The sequence below is a fragment of the Chiloscyllium plagiosum genome, unplaced genomic scaffold (genome assembly GCF_037043375.1).
Source record: "Chiloscyllium plagiosum isolate Xiang-an unplaced genomic scaffold, Cpla_swu_hap1 HiC_scaffold_35, whole genome shotgun sequence".
In the NCBI taxonomy this organism is placed as follows: domain Eukaryota; kingdom Metazoa; phylum Chordata; class Chondrichthyes; order Orectolobiformes; family Hemiscylliidae; genus Chiloscyllium; species Chiloscyllium plagiosum.
Window position 1 is genome coordinate 59,499,834 of NW_028270173.1, and position 20,442 is coordinate 59,520,275.

The 20,442-nt window shown below is 43.7% G+C and overlaps 2 protein-coding genes across 2 annotated transcripts in view; both read left to right on the forward strand.

Annotated features, from left to right (window-relative positions):
• Positions 1-961: 961 nt before the first annotated feature.
• The window catches only part of LOC122541201 (uncharacterized), a 104,637-nt gene continuing 85,156 nt past the window's right edge, over positions 962-20,442 (forward strand). The window contains exon 1 of the mRNA XM_087979055.1: positions 962-1,304. The gene's annotated coding sequence lies outside the window, so the exon portion shown is untranslated. The remainder of the gene's footprint in view (positions 1,305-20,442) is intronic.
• LOC122541606 (uncharacterized) lies at positions 1,299-19,833 on the forward strand. Its single transcript, XM_087978743.1, has 2 exons — positions 1,299-2,992; positions 17,967-19,833. Exon 1 carries the CDS (start codon positions 1,394-1,396, stop codon positions 2,576-2,578), a length of 1,185 nt encoding a protein of 394 aa, XP_087834869.1. The 5' UTR covers positions 1,299-1,393; the 3' UTR covers positions 2,579-2,992; positions 17,967-19,833.

Consider the following 20,442-nt stretch of genomic DNA (forward strand, 5'->3'; position numbering starts at 1 on the left):
CATAGAATTCCCACAATGTGTAAAGAGGCCATTCAGCTCATTGAGACTACACTCATCTTCCAAAGAGCATCCCATCCAGGCCAAACTGCCCACCCTCTCCCCGTGACCCCATATTTATCAATGAGACAAAGGGAGGAATTGCATTTGATTGAAATCGATGGAAGAGCAGTTATTGGTGGTGTATGAGCTGGAGAGGTAGTGAAGTGTCACCAGTGAGGTTGTAGGAAATGCAGAAGGCAGGAAGGGTTAGCCGTATGGGACAATGGGATTGGTGAGGATGGACATGATATCTGCAATATTGAGACTTGTATTCTCTGAACGTTGGGTGAGAGGCATATGCTGTGGCAACATTAGATTAAGTGGTGATCCTGTGAGTGTGAGGTGCTGAGAGAAGATGGAGGCACTTAACCTTGGGGAACTGAGAAGATCATTGACATTTCTCCTGCAGTGCTGGATATTATGTTGCACCCAGGATGCTTCATCAACCTAGGCTACAATTTGTGTCCACGCAGACTTGGGCTGGTGCTGTGGCTCCTATGGGAGACTAAAAGGACTGTCCTGCTCCCTTCCAATCCATCCAGCAATACCTCCAGTCCCTGCCTGTGATGCAGGAACAAGATTCCTCCCCTCTGGTGATAACGGTCAAACTCCACAGAGGAAGGGACAGCTCCTGGTTTGCAGTGTCTGAGATGGTATGAAGCTCAGCTTTCGATAGGGCACCAATGGTATAAACACAGAAGGTCAGGCACTGGTGAGCACTTCCACATCTCTGGTCATGTGACTCCTTGAGCTAGGCACCCAAGAACTCAGTTCCTCTATTACTGAGCAGAAGAGAAGCCGATTGTGTGAGAAAAGTCTGTCTGAAGTCAGATTAGGAGCCATGACTCTCACTTGACAAACCCCTCCATTGAAAATGGAGCAAAAGCACCCACATATTTCCTTTTCTTGTTTTACAGAAGGATTTCACAGTACTTCTCCAGAGAATACAGAGAGAATAGAGACTGCAGATAGATCCTGACCATCACCCAAGTCACAACTGCACAACTGTGGGAAATCCTTTCACTGCATTGCTCAACACAGAGAAGGTTGGGCAGTGAAACTATCATTTGAAAGTTGGTCGGGTCAGGGGAGCTTTGACAGATCATCAGATCTGAAATTGATCAGTAATGTGGAGCCTTCCATCAGAACCAGCCAACGGTTCAGCTTGATGAGAGTGAGGCTGGGAAGAAGTGTGAGTGGCTCCAAGTGTGATGACAGCTTCAATGATTCCTGGAGCCTTATGAACCACTGACTCATATCTACAGGTGAGAGGCTTTTCAAGGGTAAGGAATGTGAGGTGGGCTCCAAGTCTGTCAAGATCTCCAAAACATATGTGCATTTGTTGAATACTTATATGGAAGAGAAACAATTTAAGTGTGAGGTCTGTGACCAAGACTTCAGACAATCATCGATGCTTATGAAACACCAAAGTATCCATCACAGGAAGAAACCTTTCATGTGTGAGGTGTGCAACAAATCATACTCCAAGTCATCACACCTCCGCATACACCAATACATTCACACAGGGGAGAAACCGTTCAAATGTGAAGACTGTGGTAAAGCTTTTGCAACATCCACAACCTTTCTGTCCCACCAACATATTCACACAGGAGAAAAGCCGTTCACATGTAGCGTGTGTGAAAAATCATTCTCGCAGACGGCACATCTCCGTCTGCATCAACGCATTCACACTGGGGAGAAACCATTCATGTGTGAAGTCTGTGACAAACCATTCACACATTCATCTCACCTTCGTGTACACCAACGCATTCATACTGGGGAGAAACCATTCATATGTGAAGTGTGTGACAGATCATTCTCAGACTCATCATCCCTTCACAAACATCGACGTGTTCACACAGGGGAAAAGCCATTCACATGTGAACAGTGTAATAAATCATTCGCACAGCCATCTGGTCTTCGTAGACACGAACGTTCGCATGCTCGGGAGAAACCATTCAAACTTGAGGTCTGTGAAAAATCATTCTCACAGTCATCTGGTCTTTGTGGACAGGAATGTTTGCATATGCGGGAGAAACCATTCACTTGTGAGGTCTGTGACAAATCATTTTCAAATTCATCTCACCTTTGCGTACACCAATACATTCATACTGGGGAGAAACCATTCACATGTGAAGTGTGTGACAAATCATTCTCAGCATCATCGTCCCTTTGCCAACATCGACGCATTCACACAGGGGACAAACCGTTCACATGTGAGCAGTGTAATAAATCATTCTCACAGTCATCTGGTCTTCGCAGACATGAACGTTTGCATACTGGGGAGAAACCATTCACATGTAAGGTCTGTGACAAATCATTCTCAGAGTCATCCTCCCTTTGCAAACATCGACGCATTCACACAGGGGAGAAACCATTCACTTGTCAGCAGTGTGATAAATCATTCTCAGACCCATCTGGTCTTCGAGCACACAAACGTTTGCATGCTAGCGAGAAACCGTTCAAATGTGAGGTATGTGAGAAGGCTTTTGCCACATCTAGCACTTTCCTGAGACATCAGAAGGTTCATGATAATTAGAAAGCCTTAAAAGGAGAGATGTGTGTCAAAGCCATCGCAACACATTTGAGCCTGAGAGTCCATCAGAAGCTCCACACTGGAAAATAAGACTTCAGACCTAAATTTCAACAAAATCTTTGTGACATGTTGGACAGTTCTGTTAAACAAGAACATTCACACAGGGGGGATACCTTCCAGGTGCAGGATGTGTGACTAGTCATTCAGATGGTCATTGAACTTCTTGAACCACGAAGTCATTGCTGTGAATCAGAGGACCCACACAAGAAACGAATTGTTCACATGTGAGTTTTGGGATAATCTTGTATTATTGTCAACTTGTTGAAACACCATGAGATTGTCATGGAGAAGAAACCCTCCAAGTACGATGTTTGTGAAAAGCGATACCCAGTCAAACATCCAGATTTTCACAATGAAGTGAGTTAACTTCTTCCCGAGCTTCCTGTAAACGAGATCGAATTGCTGATGTCTGTTGAATGATAGAGTATCTTTCTGACAGATTTCAATTCAAATGCAAAGTCAGACAGGTGTGGTTTTTTTGAACATAGATAACAGATTGTGAGAGAGTTAAAGAAGTTGTTTTCTGAAACTTCCTGAGATATCTGCAAAAATATAAAACAACTGCAGAGTAGTGGTTGATTGTCTAGATTCAGTCTGTCCTCCATGCGAATTTAAAACTCCAATGGTCCCTGGATGACATTTAAAGCATTTGGGAAAAAGTGACTTACATGAAGAGAAAGGATGAGTCAGGTGATTCCCTGGTCCTCATGGGATAGGTCCAACAGCAAAACCAAAATCATGATGTGTTCCCAATGTGAGCATGATTTGCCCAGTACCAAGAGCCAACTGGAAGCAGTTTGTGAAGAATTGGAAACACAATTAGCTGTCAAGGGGAAATGCACTGGATCTTGGCCAGGGTACCCTTGCATAAGTCAACTAGGAAGTGAACAGCGAAAAGTGCAGAGACACAGACGGGTTTTGAAACAGATTCGGAATCCTCCAGAGTCTCGAGTGAAAAAGGTGGCTCAAGGCTCACCCCTTTGAAAATAAGACGAACTAAAGTTAAATGTGAAGAAATGAAGAATAATGATGGGGTGGTTCTGGCCACACATGGTAAATTCCTCATTGCATTCTGAGGATGGCTGGGTGACATGGTTATGGTCACACAAGCTTTTTTAATCATAAGCCAGTAGATCCTAAGAAAATTGATAAACAGTCTACAGAACTACCATCTCTAAAAGGGAAGGTTGAAAATGTGAGAAATATTGAAACATTTGAAAGGCATCTACATCCATCTATTGGATGGGGATCCGATTCTGATTATGATGGTACCTAGCCAAGAATGGAAGAGATCAGTTAGGAGGGCCTAAGAGTCCCTTTGGGATGATGAACAATGGATAGAGGCCAGATGGGAACAGATAACTCAGGGATCAGGAAGGAGGGACCTGAGGAAATGGTCCCCTTAAAAACCAATTTTGTAGTGGGCCAAGATAATGAAGATATCCCTACCAGACTGAGAAGGCAGAGGAATAACTTAGGTGGGCATGGTGGACTGGTGTAACCACTTGGATAGGGCATGGGAGCTAAAGTTAGGACCTTGCAGGTTCTGCAGGGAAATCCAGAGAACCAGACAAACAGTTGTCAGGAAGACCTCGTGAGAAGTGTCTCTATTGCAAAAAAGAGGGCCATTTTCCCAAGGTATATAGGGCAAACAAATAGGCCGAAATGTTGATGTCTGGAGGACCACCCCTAGAGAACCACATCCCTTGGAGAGATTTAAACAGCTCTCCACTGCACAACAAAAGGAGTTGCTTAATTTGACAAAGCACTAGCTGAGTCTGCCCTTACACTAGTACAATGAGGTGATGGAATGTATATATTTACGTGGGTAGGCAATCAAGATACAGACTTTCTCCTGGACACGGACAGAATTGACCTCCTTGTGGCTATGAAATGGAAACTCTTTGCCTTTAGATAGTAAAATACGATCATCCCGTGGTGCTGGGGGTGAAAGCCTGACCATCAAAAGAACATGTCCGGTATCAATAGAACTTAGTCCACATGAATTAACTGCATTGGTCTTGGTGGGCTTGGTGGGAAAAACTCTCTTAGGTAGGGACGTCCTGATCCAGGTAAATTCCTCATTGCATTCTGAGGATGGCTGGGTGACATGGTTGATTAGACGTTTGAGAAAAGAAGAATTGAAAAAACACCCACTCTGGGCAAAGAACGAGAACAATTGCGGTCGACTCCGGATGGAACCCAAATCGTTTACTGGTGTCATCACCCCGTGCACCAATATCCCATCAGCCCAGCCTCAAACGCAGGAATCTTATCCATGATCCAACAACTTGAAGAACAATATGTACTGGTGAAAACATAGTTCCTCTAACAGCTCTGTGTGGCTGGTCCGAAAACTCAACGTGACTCAGCATCTGTCATGAGTATGGTGCTGGAAAAGCACAGCATGTAAGGCCACATCCGTGGAGCAGTGGAAATCAACGTTTCGGCCATAAGCCCTTCATCGGCAATGAGGTGTCTGATGATGTCAAGTGATCTGACCATCGAACACAGAGAAACCTGACCAATACTGTCAGTCCTACCTCCTGACAGGTATGGGCACCCTGGGTGATCTACCAGAAGGGTGTCATGATATCCCTGGGAGCCTGGCTTTACATTAAGAAAATACGTAAGGAGCCATTGGGAGCCAGGTGGGAAGGACCTTACCAGGTGTTGCTGACCACACAAGCCACAGTAAAGGTCCAAGGGAAGAAAGCTTGGATACATGTGTCACACATTGAAAGAGCAACTAGTGACTGAAGTTGAAGCTTAATAAGGACTAAAATGTTTGATCCAAAACCATTTGATCCTGTGGAAGTTAGTTATATTACTAACTATGTATTTTGAATGTTTGCTGACTAGTAACTTATCAGTCCCCTGCACCAGGAGGGAGACGAAGGAAAAGGGAATTACATGTAAATACCTTTTTATGTATCTCCTATACCTATTACAAACAAGCTAGTATTTCCAGTTATTGGGTGTGCTCCCACATTTCCATCCATTTGAAAAGGAATGTTCCCTTAAGACGAATCCCTTTTAATACATCTAAATGGCAGAATGGATAATTTGCCAGAAACTCTCCTTAGAGTAACTGGCATAACTGACATGGCTGTCCTCAGCAGAGACAAGGGTATATTGGGTGCGCATGACTGACCCCCCCGCTGATAGCAGTGGGAGTCAACGGGTTACAACCTGACTGCCTTTCAGAGGTGGTATCTGCCTAATTACAACACCTCACAATGATGTCCTTTCTTGACCCTTACTAACACCTTCAGAAATGGGAGACGATCAGGAGGGATATGTTTATGTAAAACCCAGACTGGAGCACAGGAGATGGGATACAGCACGTTTTCCCAATATTGGAATGTAACCTAAGATGTTGACTCTACCTTCCTGACGTTCCAAAACCTCACCAGCAAGGTACTTTCCAGCAAAGGTGTGGCATCCTGAGATAATAATTAGGTTTACCACTGATAATGGCACTTAATTTGTTTGCGACCGAAAGGCTGTTGCCTGGTTACCCTCATCATGGATGGGACTGAGTTGTTTGAGTTATCTTGTTCCTTTGTTTGTCACTCATTCTCTCTATCTGGGATACCCTGACGGCAACGATTCACAAGGGTCATGACAGAAACAGATTCTTTGGCATCTTGTTTCCCTGGAATGGGACCGCAAAACTGACGAGGGAATCTATCAACATGGTAGCTGCTCTGGAACAGATGGCCAATGACATTACAAAGGATAAAATAAACGCTGAAATGGTAGCCATCCATGAAACCGCGCTGTAGAACAGACTAGCCATTGATTCGATACTGGCTGAAAAGGGAGGCCCTAATTGGGGCTGAATGGTGTATTTATATCCCAGACAATTCTGATGGGATCACTGATTTAGCAGCACATATCCGAAAAGAGTTGGACAAATTCAGTCAAGCTCCATCTCCTGCCTTATGGAGTTGGGCAACTGGATGGTTGGGTTCACTGGGGGCATCACTGGTAGAGTATATAGTTTTACTTGTAGGGATTCTCATTTTATATTGTTTGTTTTTGTTAGTTAAATGTTGCTGGCAACAGGCAGCTGCAGCTACTTCTCCCTAGGTGAGATGCTTTGACATTTCCAGTAGACCTCTTCTGCACTGCACAGACTATGTCTAAGCCAGGGAGAAATGAATCATTGGTATAGGAACTACCTGGTAGGGAATATGCAAGCTATTGTACATTGAAATTGCTGAGGGTGGCAGAATGTCTGTTGGGTTAAGTAAATTAAAATTATGATCAATAGTTAAACTTTTGGAACGCCAGACCAGTCCAATCAGGACACGATAGCAAGTAAATTATGGAGGCAAATTGCTGATATATAATGCTGTACCAAAGATCCAATTATAGTTGGACAACTCAGCTCTTCTGACCAATAGTGTACAAGCGGGGTGTGTGCTATGACCTTGAGCTTTATGAAAAAAGCTACTTGGAAACTTTTTGACTGTCTTTTCACTATGATGATCTGAAGCTGTCACAAAGTTGTGTCACAATAAAGGTTTGCAAGGGTTTACACCAGGTGCTCCTGTTTCCACCCACAGCCCAAAGATGTGCAGGTGAGGTGGATTAGCCTTGATAAATGTGGGATTACGGAGATAGTTGAGGGGTCTGGGTGGGATCGTCTTCATTGGCTGGGAACAGACTCAATTGGCTGAATAGACTCTTTCAACACAGGGATTCTACGATTCTGTGTTGCTAGGCGAACACACAGGCTTCAAGTTCTCTCAGAGTGTGTTATGAAGCTATATTTCCAAGTACTTAAGGCAATAAGCCTTATTTCTTAACTCTTTGATTACCTCCATTGCTTTTCCAAAGTCACTTGATTTTCAGAAAAATGGGTGACTTACAACACACATTAAACATTGACTTCAGTAATTACTGCTGAACAAAACTCCAATAAAAAACACATAGCACTCCAAACACCATTGAATCCAAAATGTCCAAACAGTTCCAAATTTCAGTTTTCATCCTCCTTACTTATTAAATATGTACACCAACAGTATTCATATGAAGATTTAATGGAGAAATAAATGGGACAAAGTTTGATAAGTCTGGAACCTGATACTCTACATCCCAGAACACATTGAAAATGGAGCTGTGGAGTTATCTTCCAAAATTCTGGAACAGTTCCTGCAGATTGGCAGGTCAAAAATGTGACCACCTGTTTTAGATGGGAGGGAGAAAGAAAACGCAGAACTACAGACCTTGGTACATCAGTGATAAGGAAAATGTTGGAATGTATTATAGGTATGGTCAGTGGACATTTGATAACAATGATCTGATTGGACATTGTCTGCATAGATTGGTGAATGGGAAATCATGTTTGACAAATGTATTTTTGACAAATCTGGTGGAGATTTGGGGTTGTCACAGAATTGGTAAACGCAAATTGGACGGAATATACATTGGTTTTCAAATTTCCAGTTTTTGATAAAAATTTCCCCACAGGAGTTTGGTTGGCAACATTAAAGCAGATGGTATAGGAAGTAATGTACTGACATAAATTATCAGTTGGGATTTTAGTTAATACCTTGGTAATAGAAAACAGAATTGGAATATAAGAGATTAACCACTTTGGTAATAGGAACAAATGTGCAGAGTATTTCTTAAGTCATAAAAGTTTAGAAATGGATATATGCAAAGGTACTTGGGTGTCCTCATAAATCAGTTACTGAAGGCGAATGTGCAATTGCAGCAACCAAATATGAAGGCTGATGGTAAACTATTAATCACCCTGTTAAGACAATGATGGTAGAGCTCCAGGGCAGGTGGGACTTGAACCCAGGTCTTCTGACCCAGAGGTATTGATACTACCACTGCACCGCAAGAGTCACTAAATTATTCTTAATCAGCCCTATTTTGAACATTTTATGACAACCTGAGCAGCAGGTGGGACTTAAGCCTGGACCTTCTGACCCAGAGGAATCATTAAATTATTTTTAAACAACTGTTCTGGGTGAGTTATGATTCACTTCCAGAGTAGATAGAATTTGAACACAGACCTTCCAGAGGTAGGAACATTACTACCGAGCCATAACTCCCCCTTTTGATTCAGATTTCATGAGCTGCCATGCTGGCTTCTAAACCTGTATCCTCAGGCTATTTATCTGGTCCATTTGCAATCCAGTGACATTGTTGCTGTGCCAAAGACCACATGGCAAGGCGAATGGGACCTCGCCTTCAGTCACAAGAGGATTTGATAATAGGAGTAACATGGCTTTGCTTGAGTTGTAAAGAACTTTGGTTATACTCTACCTTAGTATTGTGTGCAGTTTTAGTTCTATTAACTTAAGGAGGATTTTGCCAAAGGCGAAGGTTCACTGGATCTGTTCCCCAGTTGGCAAGACTGTTCTATCAAGAGAGATTGGGGAACCCAAACCTTTACTTTCACTAGTTCTGAAGAGCAAGGGATGAGTTCATAGAAACCTACAAAATACTTAAAAGGATAGACAGGTTTATTATTGTCTAAAAGTGTGGCACTGGAAAAGCACAGCACGTCAGGCAGCATCAAGGAGAAGGAGAGTCAATGTTTCAGGCTTAAGTCTTTCATCACTAATGTGGGGGTGGGGCTGGAGGTGACAGAGTGTGGCCTTGAGCTTCGGCAGGGCCTCCTACTGGGACAGTAGGTGGCAATGTGTGGCTGCAAGCATGGAGCGGAGGGAGAACTGTTTTTAGAGGCTTTGAATTTGCTGCAGTCACTGAGCATTTCAGGGAACATCTCTGGAACAGGTGAACTAAACAACCCCACCGTCAAATGGCTGACCACTTTAACACTCCCTCCTACTCCCCCAAGGACATGCAAGTCCTGGTCCTCCTCCACCATTAAAACCAAGCCACCCAACAACTGGAGGAAGAAGGCCTCATCTTATGCCTTAGGATCTTTCAACTACATGGTATCAACATCGACTTCATTAGTTTCTAAATCTCCCCTACCCCCACCACATCCCAGATCCGACCCTCCAACTCAGCACCACCCTCTGTTCTACCTGTCCATCTTCCTTCATACCGATCTGCTCCCCCCCGCCACTGACCTACCGCAATTACATATGCATTCACCTATTGCTTTCCCAGCCACCTTTTCCCACAGCTCCACCCCTACCTACCTATTTATCTCTCTATCCTCCTCCCCCCCCAGATTCCCGATGAAGGGATTATGCCCGAAATCGCGACTCTTAAGCTCCTCGGATGCTGCCTGACCTGCTGTGCTTTTCCAGGCCACACTTTTCGACTCTGACTCTCCAGCATCTGCAGTCCTCACTTTCTCCAGGTTAATCATTGGTAAGAAGTTCCTTCTGGTCGAGGAGTCGAGAATCTGAAGGCATAATTTCAGTGTCTCAAATAGGCACTCTGTACTGAGATGAAGATTTCTTTTTACACTCAGGGTTGTGAATTTTGGGATTTCTCTATCCAAGAGGACTGAGGAAATTCATTCATTCAGTATGTTCACAGTACAGAGTGACAGACTGCCAAATAACAATTGCATTAAGGCATATGGAAATATTGTGGGAAAATGGCATTGAAGTGGGTAATCAGTTTGAATGATGGGGCTGCTTGACAAGCTAAATGGCCTTTTTCTGCTCCTATCTTCCTATCAATGTGCACTCTCATGAATAAACCCTATATGCGGGAGGTCTCTAATAAAGCCTCTGCAGTGTTGGACCTCTGAGAACATCACCAAATCTACATGGAAGACAATCCCTTATACTGGGATGTGCCACAATGGTTTCACCTGCACCTCTTCTCATATATACCATCTCCACACAGACTTGGAGCCAGGTCATCTGCTCCTATTGCACTGACAGCTATCTTTGTTTACTCTCCAGTGCTCACACAGGGAGAGCTGTCGTTCCAAAGCACTGTCTGTCTCAGCACGATCTGTCTCAAACCTCTCCCACCATCAAGCCAATCATTTCAAGACAGTCAACTTAACCTTTGAACTGATTTATCAAACATTACCAAATGAAGACGTCAATATGTACAGAAGCTCCTGATTATGTACAGATGCCGCTGTTTTCTTGGAAGGATTTCCTTAGTCACAGGAAGAAGGTGATTCAGGAGAATATGTATCAGGACGTTCCCAATTGTGAATAACAGTGAAATACTTCAATAGCATCTGCCGTATAATTATCTGGAGGTCGTGTTGGATTAGTGGAGAAACTAACAATTCATGATTGACTTAGTTTACTTGTAATCACACAATTCAAGTATATTCACTAACATTATATTTTGCCTAAGTTTATCTAATGCAGCTCCTTTCTCTATTCATCCATGGGGAATGGGCATCACTGGCTGATCATATATTGTCTGCCCCGAGTTGCTCTTGAGTAGGTGGCAGTTAGCTGACTTCTTGAACCAGTGCATTCGAGTTGACCCCTAATGTTCTTAGGAAGGGAATTCCAGGATTTTGACTCAGTGACAGGGAAGGAACAACGTTATATTTCCAGGGCAGAATGTTACTTGTTTGGAGGGGAACTTTCAGGAGGTGGTGTTCCCATCTATCTGCTGCCCTTGTCATTCCAGATGGAAGTGGCTGTAGGTTTGGAAAGTGATATCTAAAGATCTGTGGATTTCTGCAGAGCCTCTTGTAGATAGTACACATTGCTGCTGCTGAGCATGGTGGTGAAGGAAGTGGATGGTTATGGATGTGTTGCCAATCAAGTGTACTGCTTTGTCCTAGTTGATTCTTGAGTGTTATTGGAGCTACAGCAATCCAGGCAAGTGGTGAGTATTCCATCACACCCCTGAATTGTGTCATGTAGATGGTGAACAGGCTTTGGGGAATCGGGGGTGAGTAACTTGCCTAGGCTCTAGAACATTACAGCGCAGTACAGGCCCTTTGGCCCTCAATGTTGCGCCGACATTTGGAACCAATCTGAAACCCATCTAACCTACAGTATTCCATTCTTGTCCATATGCCTATTCAATGACCATTTAAATGCACTTAAAGTGGTGAGGCTACTATTGTCATAGGCAGTGCGCTCTACGCCTGTACTACTCTCTGAGTAAAGAAACCACCTCTAATCTCTGTCCTATATCTATCACCCCTCAATTTAAATCTATGTCCCCTCATGCTAGTCATCACCATCCAAGGAAAAAGGCTCTCACTGTCCAACCTATCCAATCCTCTGATTATCTTATATACCTCAATTAAGTCACCTCTCAACCTTCTCTCTAATGAAACAACCTCAAGTCCCTCAGCCTTTTCTCATAAGACCTTCTCTTCATACCAGGCAACATCTTAATAAGTCTTCTCTGAACCATTTCCAAAGCTTCCACATCCTTCCTATAATGCAATGACCAGAACTGCATGCAATACTTCAAATATGGCCGCACCAGAGTTTGTACAGCTGCAGCATGATCTCATGGTTCTGAAACTCAATCCCTCTACCAGTAAAAGCTAACACATCGTATGCCTTCTTAATAACCCTATCAACCTGGGTCACAACTTTCAAGGATCTATGTACCTGAACACCAAGATCTCTCTGCTCATCTACACTATCAACAATTTTACCACTAGCCAGCCCAGTACTCTGTATTCCAATTACTCCTTCTAAACTCTGACCTGCTGTTGTAGCAACTATTTATTTGTTGAGTCTGGTCAGTGATAATGCTTGGGAATATTAGAGTGGGGGATTTAGAGATGGTAACACCATTGACTGTCAAGTGTCAGTACTTAGGTTGTCTCTTATTGGAGATGGGCATTGCCTGGTATATCTGTGTTGCTACTTATCAGCCCAATCCTGATATTGCCCAGATATTGTTGCATTTAAACATAGATTTCTTCAGTACCTGAGAAGTTATGATTGGTGCTGAATGTTGTGTAATAATTGACAAACATACCCACGTCTGATGTTATGACAGAGGGAAGGTCATAGAGTCATACAGCATGGAGACAGGCTCCTTGTTGCAACCAGACCATGCTAAACATAATCCCAAAATAAACTAGCCTCATTGGAGCAGCTGAAGATGGGTGAGCCTAGGACACTACCCTGAGGAATTTCTGCAAAGCTGCCCTGGAGCTGGGATGACAGACCTCAGCCATCTTCCTATGTGCCAGGTATGACACCAACCAGCAGAGAGTTTCTCTCCTTATACTCAGTTTTGTTGGGGTTCTTTGGTGCCATATTTGGTCAAATGTGACCTTGATATCAAGGACAGTGGTATGGTGTGAGCTGGGAACTCCAGAGCGTGGCTCTGATGGCGGTGTGCTGTAGCAATGAAGAAGGAAAATCTGGACTCTCTTTAAATGTTTAAAAAATTTTATTCTAAGTTAATTTGAATGCTGCCTATGTAGGGGCGACAATCCACATTTTTCACTATATTTTATATTGAATGTATGTGACAATGAAAGATATTCTAATATCAAGAATAGGGATATTTGTAGAACATTCTCCTCCAGTGAGTTGTTTAAATGTCCACCACCATTCATGATTGGATGTATTGATCTGCAGAACTTAGATCTGATCCATTGCTTGTGGGATTGTTTAGCCTCGTGTATAACTTGTTGCTTATGTTATTTGGCATGGATATAATCCTGTTTAGTAGCTTCACCCAGTTGTCACCTCATTTTTAGGTATGCGTAATGCTGCTTCTGGCATGCCATCGCATACTCTCTGTTGAACCAGGGTTGAGTGGGGGAATATGCCAGACCATGAGGTTGAAGATTGTGCTGGAATACAATTCTGCTGCTGTTGATTTCCCACAGCAACTCGTAGATGCCCAGTCTTGAGTTGCTAGATCTGTTGGAAGTCTGTCTCTTTGGTACAGTAATAGTGCCACACAACAAGTTGGAAGGTATTCTCAATGTGAAGGCAGGACTTTGTCTCTGCAATGATTGTGTAGTGGTCACTCTTACCAATACTGTCATGCAGTGCAGCCAGCAGATAGGTAAGGATGATGTGATATATGTTTTTTTGTCTTGTTGATTCCCTCACCACCTGCCACAGATCCAATTTATCAGCAATGTCATTTAGGACCTGACCAACTTGATGGGTAATGCTGCGTCCAAGCCAATCTTCTTGGTGGACGTTGAAATCCCCCACCCAGAGTACATTTTGTGGCCTTGCCAATCTCATTGTTTCCTTCAACTATTGCTCAATGTTGAAGGTGATTCATCACCTGAGATGTACTTGCTAATCAGCAGGAGGTTTCCTTGCTGATGTTTAACCTGAAGCCATGAGACTTCATGGGGTCTGAACTCAATGTTGAGGATTTCCAAAGCAAACCCCTCCCTCAGGACCTCCACTGGGTCTGTCCTGTCAGTGTTGACGGTGGTGTCTGAGACATTGTATGCAAGGTATGATTCCATAAGTGTAACTTTGTCAAGCTGTTACTTGACTAGTCCACAAAACAGCTCACCCAATTTTGGCCCTGGTTCCCAGATAATTAGTCAGAATTTTGAGTATAGGAGTTGGGACATCATGTTATGGCTGTACAAGACATTGGTGAGGCCACTTTTAGAATACTGCATTCAACTCTGGACACCCTTCTGTAGGAAGAATATTGTTAAACTTGAGAGGTTCCAGAAAAGGGTTACAAGAATGAAGCTGGGACTGGAGATTTTGAGTTATAGGGAGATGCTGAATAGGCTGTGGCTTTTCTTTTCCCTGGAGCATTACAGGCCGAGGGGTGACCTTATAGAAGTTTATAAAATTATGAGGACTTTGGGACAGGCAACAACACAAAGTGGCCGAGCAGAGACTGATAACCAAATTCAATACCCATGGGGATGGTCTCAACTGGGACCTTGGGTTCGTGTCACACTACAGGTGACCCCCACTGCACTACATACTCCCGTGTGCATGCGCGCGCACACACACACACTCATAGACAAGCTCTCTCTCATATGCTCACACATACCCACACTCACACCCACACACAACACCCTCTCACAGACCTATACCCCATTACATTCACACACCTACGCATACACACACACTCTCACAGACACACCCCGACATGCACACCCTCACTCGGTCTCCCCTGCATGCGCGCGCGCACACACAGGTTTGTAGGGTGAATTTGTACTTGCAGAATTACGTTATTTTGCTCAAAAACTGCATAAAACAATGTAACATTCTGTAAATCTCACTTTAGAAATAGAATCAGTCTGACCTAACATTGGGATACAGACAGACTTTAACTTCACACCTTCAATGCATTATCTAAGCTGAGGTGGCACCTACTGTTAAAGTTATTTTGAGAATATAACTTTAAGAGAGTTCTGGGATTTGCATATGATGGAACCGAAACTAACACGATCATTCTAAAGGGTGAAAGACTTAAGCTAAATTTGTTTAATATCACATTCCATGACACAGCAATCCTGTTACTATAAATTCTGTCTTATGATTCTGCTCCACAACCACCTGATGGAGAAGCAGCACTTCGAAAGCTAGTGCCTCCAAATAAACCTGTTGGATTCTCACCTGGTGTTGTGTGATTGTCAACTTTATCTCCAGCAGTATTTTCCCCTACAGCTGAGAGCCAGGTCACCTTTTACCTTGATCAAGTATCCCATTATGCAGCAGTATGTCAAGTTCCACAGTTACTACTTCCACAGTTCTTTCCTTGTTGATCTCCCACCTAAGGAGGTGCACATCCTTCTGGAAAAGGACGCATACTCATACATGCCTGTTCATCGTAGGGGTTGTCATGGGCGATCCAGTAGATGATCACCAGCTTTTGGAGTGGAAAATATGGTAGGAACAAACTGTGCACAACAACAGCCTGTAGTTCTCTATATGATACAAAGTATCAAGATTATGATAGTAAAGGTGACGAGCCCAATGACTAAGGAGGATCCCCACTTACCCAGCCAGGCAACATCAAAAGACCACCCGGAATCAAAAAGGGAGCTCAATTTCTTGACATCCATGTGAATGTGAGTCACCAAATCACATTTTTAGAATTGTCACATATGTAGGTACAGCATTCCCAAACAACAACAGCACAAATGCCACCCTCCTTGGATAACAGAAAATCCAAGGCCAAGCAGTTCTGAAGGGCCACTGTTCTAACTGCAACTAGCTCAGCATTGATCTCAATCAGGACTTCAGCGGTATCATTGGCCACAATTTCCAATACGGTTTTTAATTTGCCCAATTCTTGGGAATGCAGATAGATTCCGATAGGAGGGGAAGACATCCCTACCCAAGTGAGGGATCTCTTGGGTTTTGGGGTGAAAGTAACCCATCCAAAACTCTGCTGCAAGGTACTACATATCCCATACACCATGACACTCATCGATTTGAGGGAAGCCAGAGGAGAGAGTCTGAAGACAGCAAATCAAATAGGTGCCCTTGGAAGAGGTTATGTTGTGATCTCTGCCCCTCCATAACTTGGGAACCATGGTCTTTCCACAGTGAGTCTTATTAAGGACACCAGTCCAATTAAACTAAAGGTGACCTCAGCTCGTCAAATTTTGGATTGGTTCAGTCCAGAGGATAACAAAGAAAGGGGGCATTTGGGATCTGTTATAGTTGGGTTGGTACTAATCTCAAAATCAGGCCAGATGATACTATGCTGACTTCCACTCCTGCATGTCCTCATCGGGTTCACCTGAAAAGTTTTGGCGTATTAGCCATTTGGCAACTTCAGGCCACAAGGGGATACCCCCCTCTGAATGGTTCGGCATAAGGGCATCCAATAGGCAGTTTCTTTTCCCGCCAAACGAGCGCTTTGATAGGCCAGATACAAAAAAATATTGTGGTGTATTGATCGTCTTGTCGCTTTGTTCCCGTTACAAAGGGAAAGCTGTTTTTCTGAGCAATATCTCTGGCACCCGAAGTTTCTCTAAAAGCCCAACCTGAGACTCTAGGCACCAGTGCAAGGGGTTCTGCCCAAGGGAAAAATACACTCTGCCTCCCTGACCCTGTTTGGCAAGCCCGGTGTGTTATACGAGAATTGTCAGTAATCTTGATAAGGGATCAGAAGCAATTCAGATCACATCTCTGTATGATACATGCCCGCAACCTGACCCCTCCTTTCACAGAAAACCCTTTTAGTTTTCATATTTTCCCCTGCGATGGAGTCCATCCGGGTCGTGATCACCCCTCACGTCCCTGAGGAGCTCTGCAAGGGAATACTGGAAAACCACCTGACAGCGGAAGCTGAACTTAGAAGAACCAACATTACAAAGTATCTGATACTCTTTTTTGACCTCTGACTGCGGATGGTTAACTCTCCCCAGACCCTGACCCATCCTTTGCACATTCCAACTAAAAACATGTTAGAGTGCGATACACATTGTATTGTGTCATCATTACATATCTGACGGGTACTTTTGGCACGATCATCACAAGGCCTACATCTCGTTTGCAAGCTGAGGAGGTTTTGGAATTGCATCCACAGCGTTCTCATCATTGTTTTAGTAGTTGCCGAGTTGGTGGGGTTATGCATTTTACAGTTGGTCGCATCCTTCCAATTTAACTGCAGTTCGGGTTGTCAGTAACATTTGATATGGTCCCTTCCGTCTAGGAGAGAGAGAGAGAGAGAACCTTTGTCAAAAGACTTAACATACACTAAATCACCAGGTCTAAAAAGGTGTGTGTTTAACCTATGGGGTTTGGCATGGCCTCTACAACCTTTGAATGATTGGCCCGGGCTTCTTCGCTCAGTGCTCGAGCGTACTGTAGGGTTTTCCCATCTACCCACATCAGGGCTACTTTTAATGTCGACGGAGGGGGTCAGGTCTTCCAATAAGAGTTTTAAATGGGGTTCCACCAGTGGTTCTATTAACCTGGTTTCGAAGGGTATGCAGGGTATTGGCAAGGCTGCAAGGGTATTTTTTTAGCACCCTGTTACTTGTTCCATTATTCCTGAATGTACTGGAGTTGATAGGGGAGATGAACTTTCCACACAATTCCCAATACAACACACAGTGCTGTTGCTGTTTTCCCAGTAACGTGGGTATCCCTGATACTATTCATTTTTCCCGATATTCTAAGTCGGGGGATTATATCTTTCATACAACATTTTACTCCTGTTCGGGCATTAGCCCTTCTAGTGGGAAATGCCTCTATCCATCCAAAGAACATATCTACTTATGAGCAGTATGTATTTAAACCCTCCCGAGGGAGTCATATGGACAAAATCAATCTGCAAGTTCCCAAGTGACCCTTAAGGGATGGATAGATGATCAAAATGTGCAGGAGTCCTTCCTCTATGATACTGTTGGCAAATAACGCAGGTTTCGGCTGTGTTTTAAGATAGCAGATATACTGGGAGCAAACCATTGTTAGGCAATTTGATGTAGCGTCCCTCTTTTTCCTATATGTCCCTGCCCGTGTGCCAGCAGGCAAGAGCATGGAGGAGAGAATGCAGACAGACCACCCTACCAACAGGATGCCGCAAAAGACCAAAAGTAGTATCAGAGGAGCATCCAGCATGAGCCCGGAAATTGCATTCCATCTTTGCAGCCGCTTCCTCCACAAGCTGCTGTAAGTTTGACGGTGGATGGGACAGTGACCGCATGTGTCCAAGCAGCCTCACGGGCGTCAGCATCTGCAGCAGCGTAGCCGTGGGAAACCTCGGTGATGTAAGCTGCACATTTGACAACCGCCAAACGTGCAAAGCACTGCCCACAATAGGTTGTTGATAAGAGTCGCATGTTGAATAGGTTTGCTGGATGAGATAATAAACCCACGATTCTTTCAGAGTGTACCAAAGTCATGGACCACACCAAAGACATAACGGGAATCAGTATAAATAGTAACAAATTTTCCCATGGCAAGGGTACATGCACGAGTAAGGGCAAAGAGTTCAGCAACTTGGGCTGACGTTCCGGACGGGAGAGCACACGATTCTAGCGTTTCGAAGGGAGTAACGACCACATAGCCAGCAAGAAAACAATCAGAGGTGGACGCATGGATGAGCCATCCGTGAACAGGACAATGTCAGGATTGTCAAGAGGCGAGGAAGATAAATTAGGGCGAGAAGAGGCCACGGGGCTACCACCTGGAGGCAGTCATGGTGGTAGGATTTCAAGTCAGAGGAAGAAGAAAGGAGGGGAGCAGGATTCACTGAAGGGGCATGGTGGAATGATAGATTTGGCTTGGACAACAGCATGACCTCGCACCCAGTCTTACAGGCTGCAATGTAATGCTGAATAGCAGTCGAATTGAAAAGGAGCAAAACGGCATGAGGGGTCATAACAGTACAATGGCGATCCAGAACAACAGGCTTTGCCTTTTCCAGCATGGTCGCAGCGGCAACAGCGCAGAGGCAGGATGGCAGGCCACGGACCACCGGAGGTAACTGAGAGGACTAATAGACCACTGGTCACTTCAAACTGCCATGGTTTTGGGCAAAGACTCCACTTGTGAAACCCTCTCATTCGTTAACATAGAGGATGAAAGGCCTACAATAATCGGGTAAGCCCAAGGCTGGGGCCTGTGTCATAGTAGTACAAAGTTTCTCAAATGCTCACAGCCGCTCGGGGATCCGATTAATAGAATGAGGCTGACCCTGGAGGGTAACCTGATGCAAAATCGCATCCATGCACCGATATTCAGGCACCCATTGGCAGCAATTTCGCCATGCCAAAAAAAGACAGCATCTCCTGTTGTGTCGAGGGTCGTGGGATGTTGAGAATAGCAGTAACATGATCAGGACCCAGGCAACTGCTACTGTTCTCCAGCATGCAGCCGAGATATTGTACCAAGGTCTGACATCTAAGTAAAACAGCAAACTTGTTTGTATCATTGTATAAATATTGGCTGTCTGTTCGGCTCGGGAGAGTGCTGTAGGACAGTGAAGACTGTGGCAGCATCTCGGAGAATTCACAGTAAAATAAAGCTTCTTAAAACAAGACTCAAAGTCTCAGACTAAGTCATTTCCACAACAACAACTTTGCTTGTGTTACTTCAATTACATGCAGCACTCAATTAATCTTGAATACAATAAATCAAGATAGAGAAAAGTACAGTGCAACAAGTCTCTTTGTTCCCGATGTTGCTCAAGGACAGAGAGACTAATGAGCTTAATATACACTCTCTATATTTCATCAAGCTATAATTATACAATGTGTCTTTATCTCCAGCAGTATTTTTCCACTACAGCTGTGAGCATGAGAGCCAGGTCAGCTTTTATTGTGGTCAAATATCCCATCGTGCAGTAGTATGTTAAGTTCTTACAACTTCCACACTCTATGATAATAAGGAGGACTTTGCAGAGTTAACAGGGTTTTACTGGTATGGTTTGCTTGGTACTGTAACATTATGTGACTCTGCTTAGCTTCATTTGACAAAGAAACATGATGAATTACACAGAGTGCAGATGAAACCCTAATGTTTGAGACTGCGAGCTGTAAGGATGAGAGGTCCTTATTTAGCTTCTGTGTAGCTTATGTCCAGGCTTCCAAGGTGGAAAAAGACAGAGGTGGCATATTCCTGCCCTTTCACTCTTCCCAAGAAACGATAACCAAAGCTGTGTCCTTGTACTGGTCTGTTTTACTTTTTTCTTGAAGTGCATCAATTAATTAAATGTAACCTTTGTATGTGAGTTAGTTCTGCAAATTTGCACATTATTACAAATGTATAATCCTTTGCAATTTTAACATATCCTGTGTAACAATTTGATGAGATTAGTGTTTTCTATTTGGTACTTCCTCATCTTATTATTAATTTTGCTTTTAAAATGTAACTTTTTTCAAACATTCAAATGCAGCAGAAGCAAAACATACATTAAATAATAGATGTAGGTTTGCTCACTGAACTGGAAAGTTCATTTCCAGAGGCTGGAGGGCCAATGAAGATGTTACCTAGATTAGATTA

What these genes read in the sequence shown, in the direction of transcription:
- LOC122541606 (XM_087978743.1), top strand. Translation starts at nt 1,394, where the DNA reads ATGGAAGAGAAACAATTTAAGTGTGAGGTCTGTGACCAAGACTTCAGA.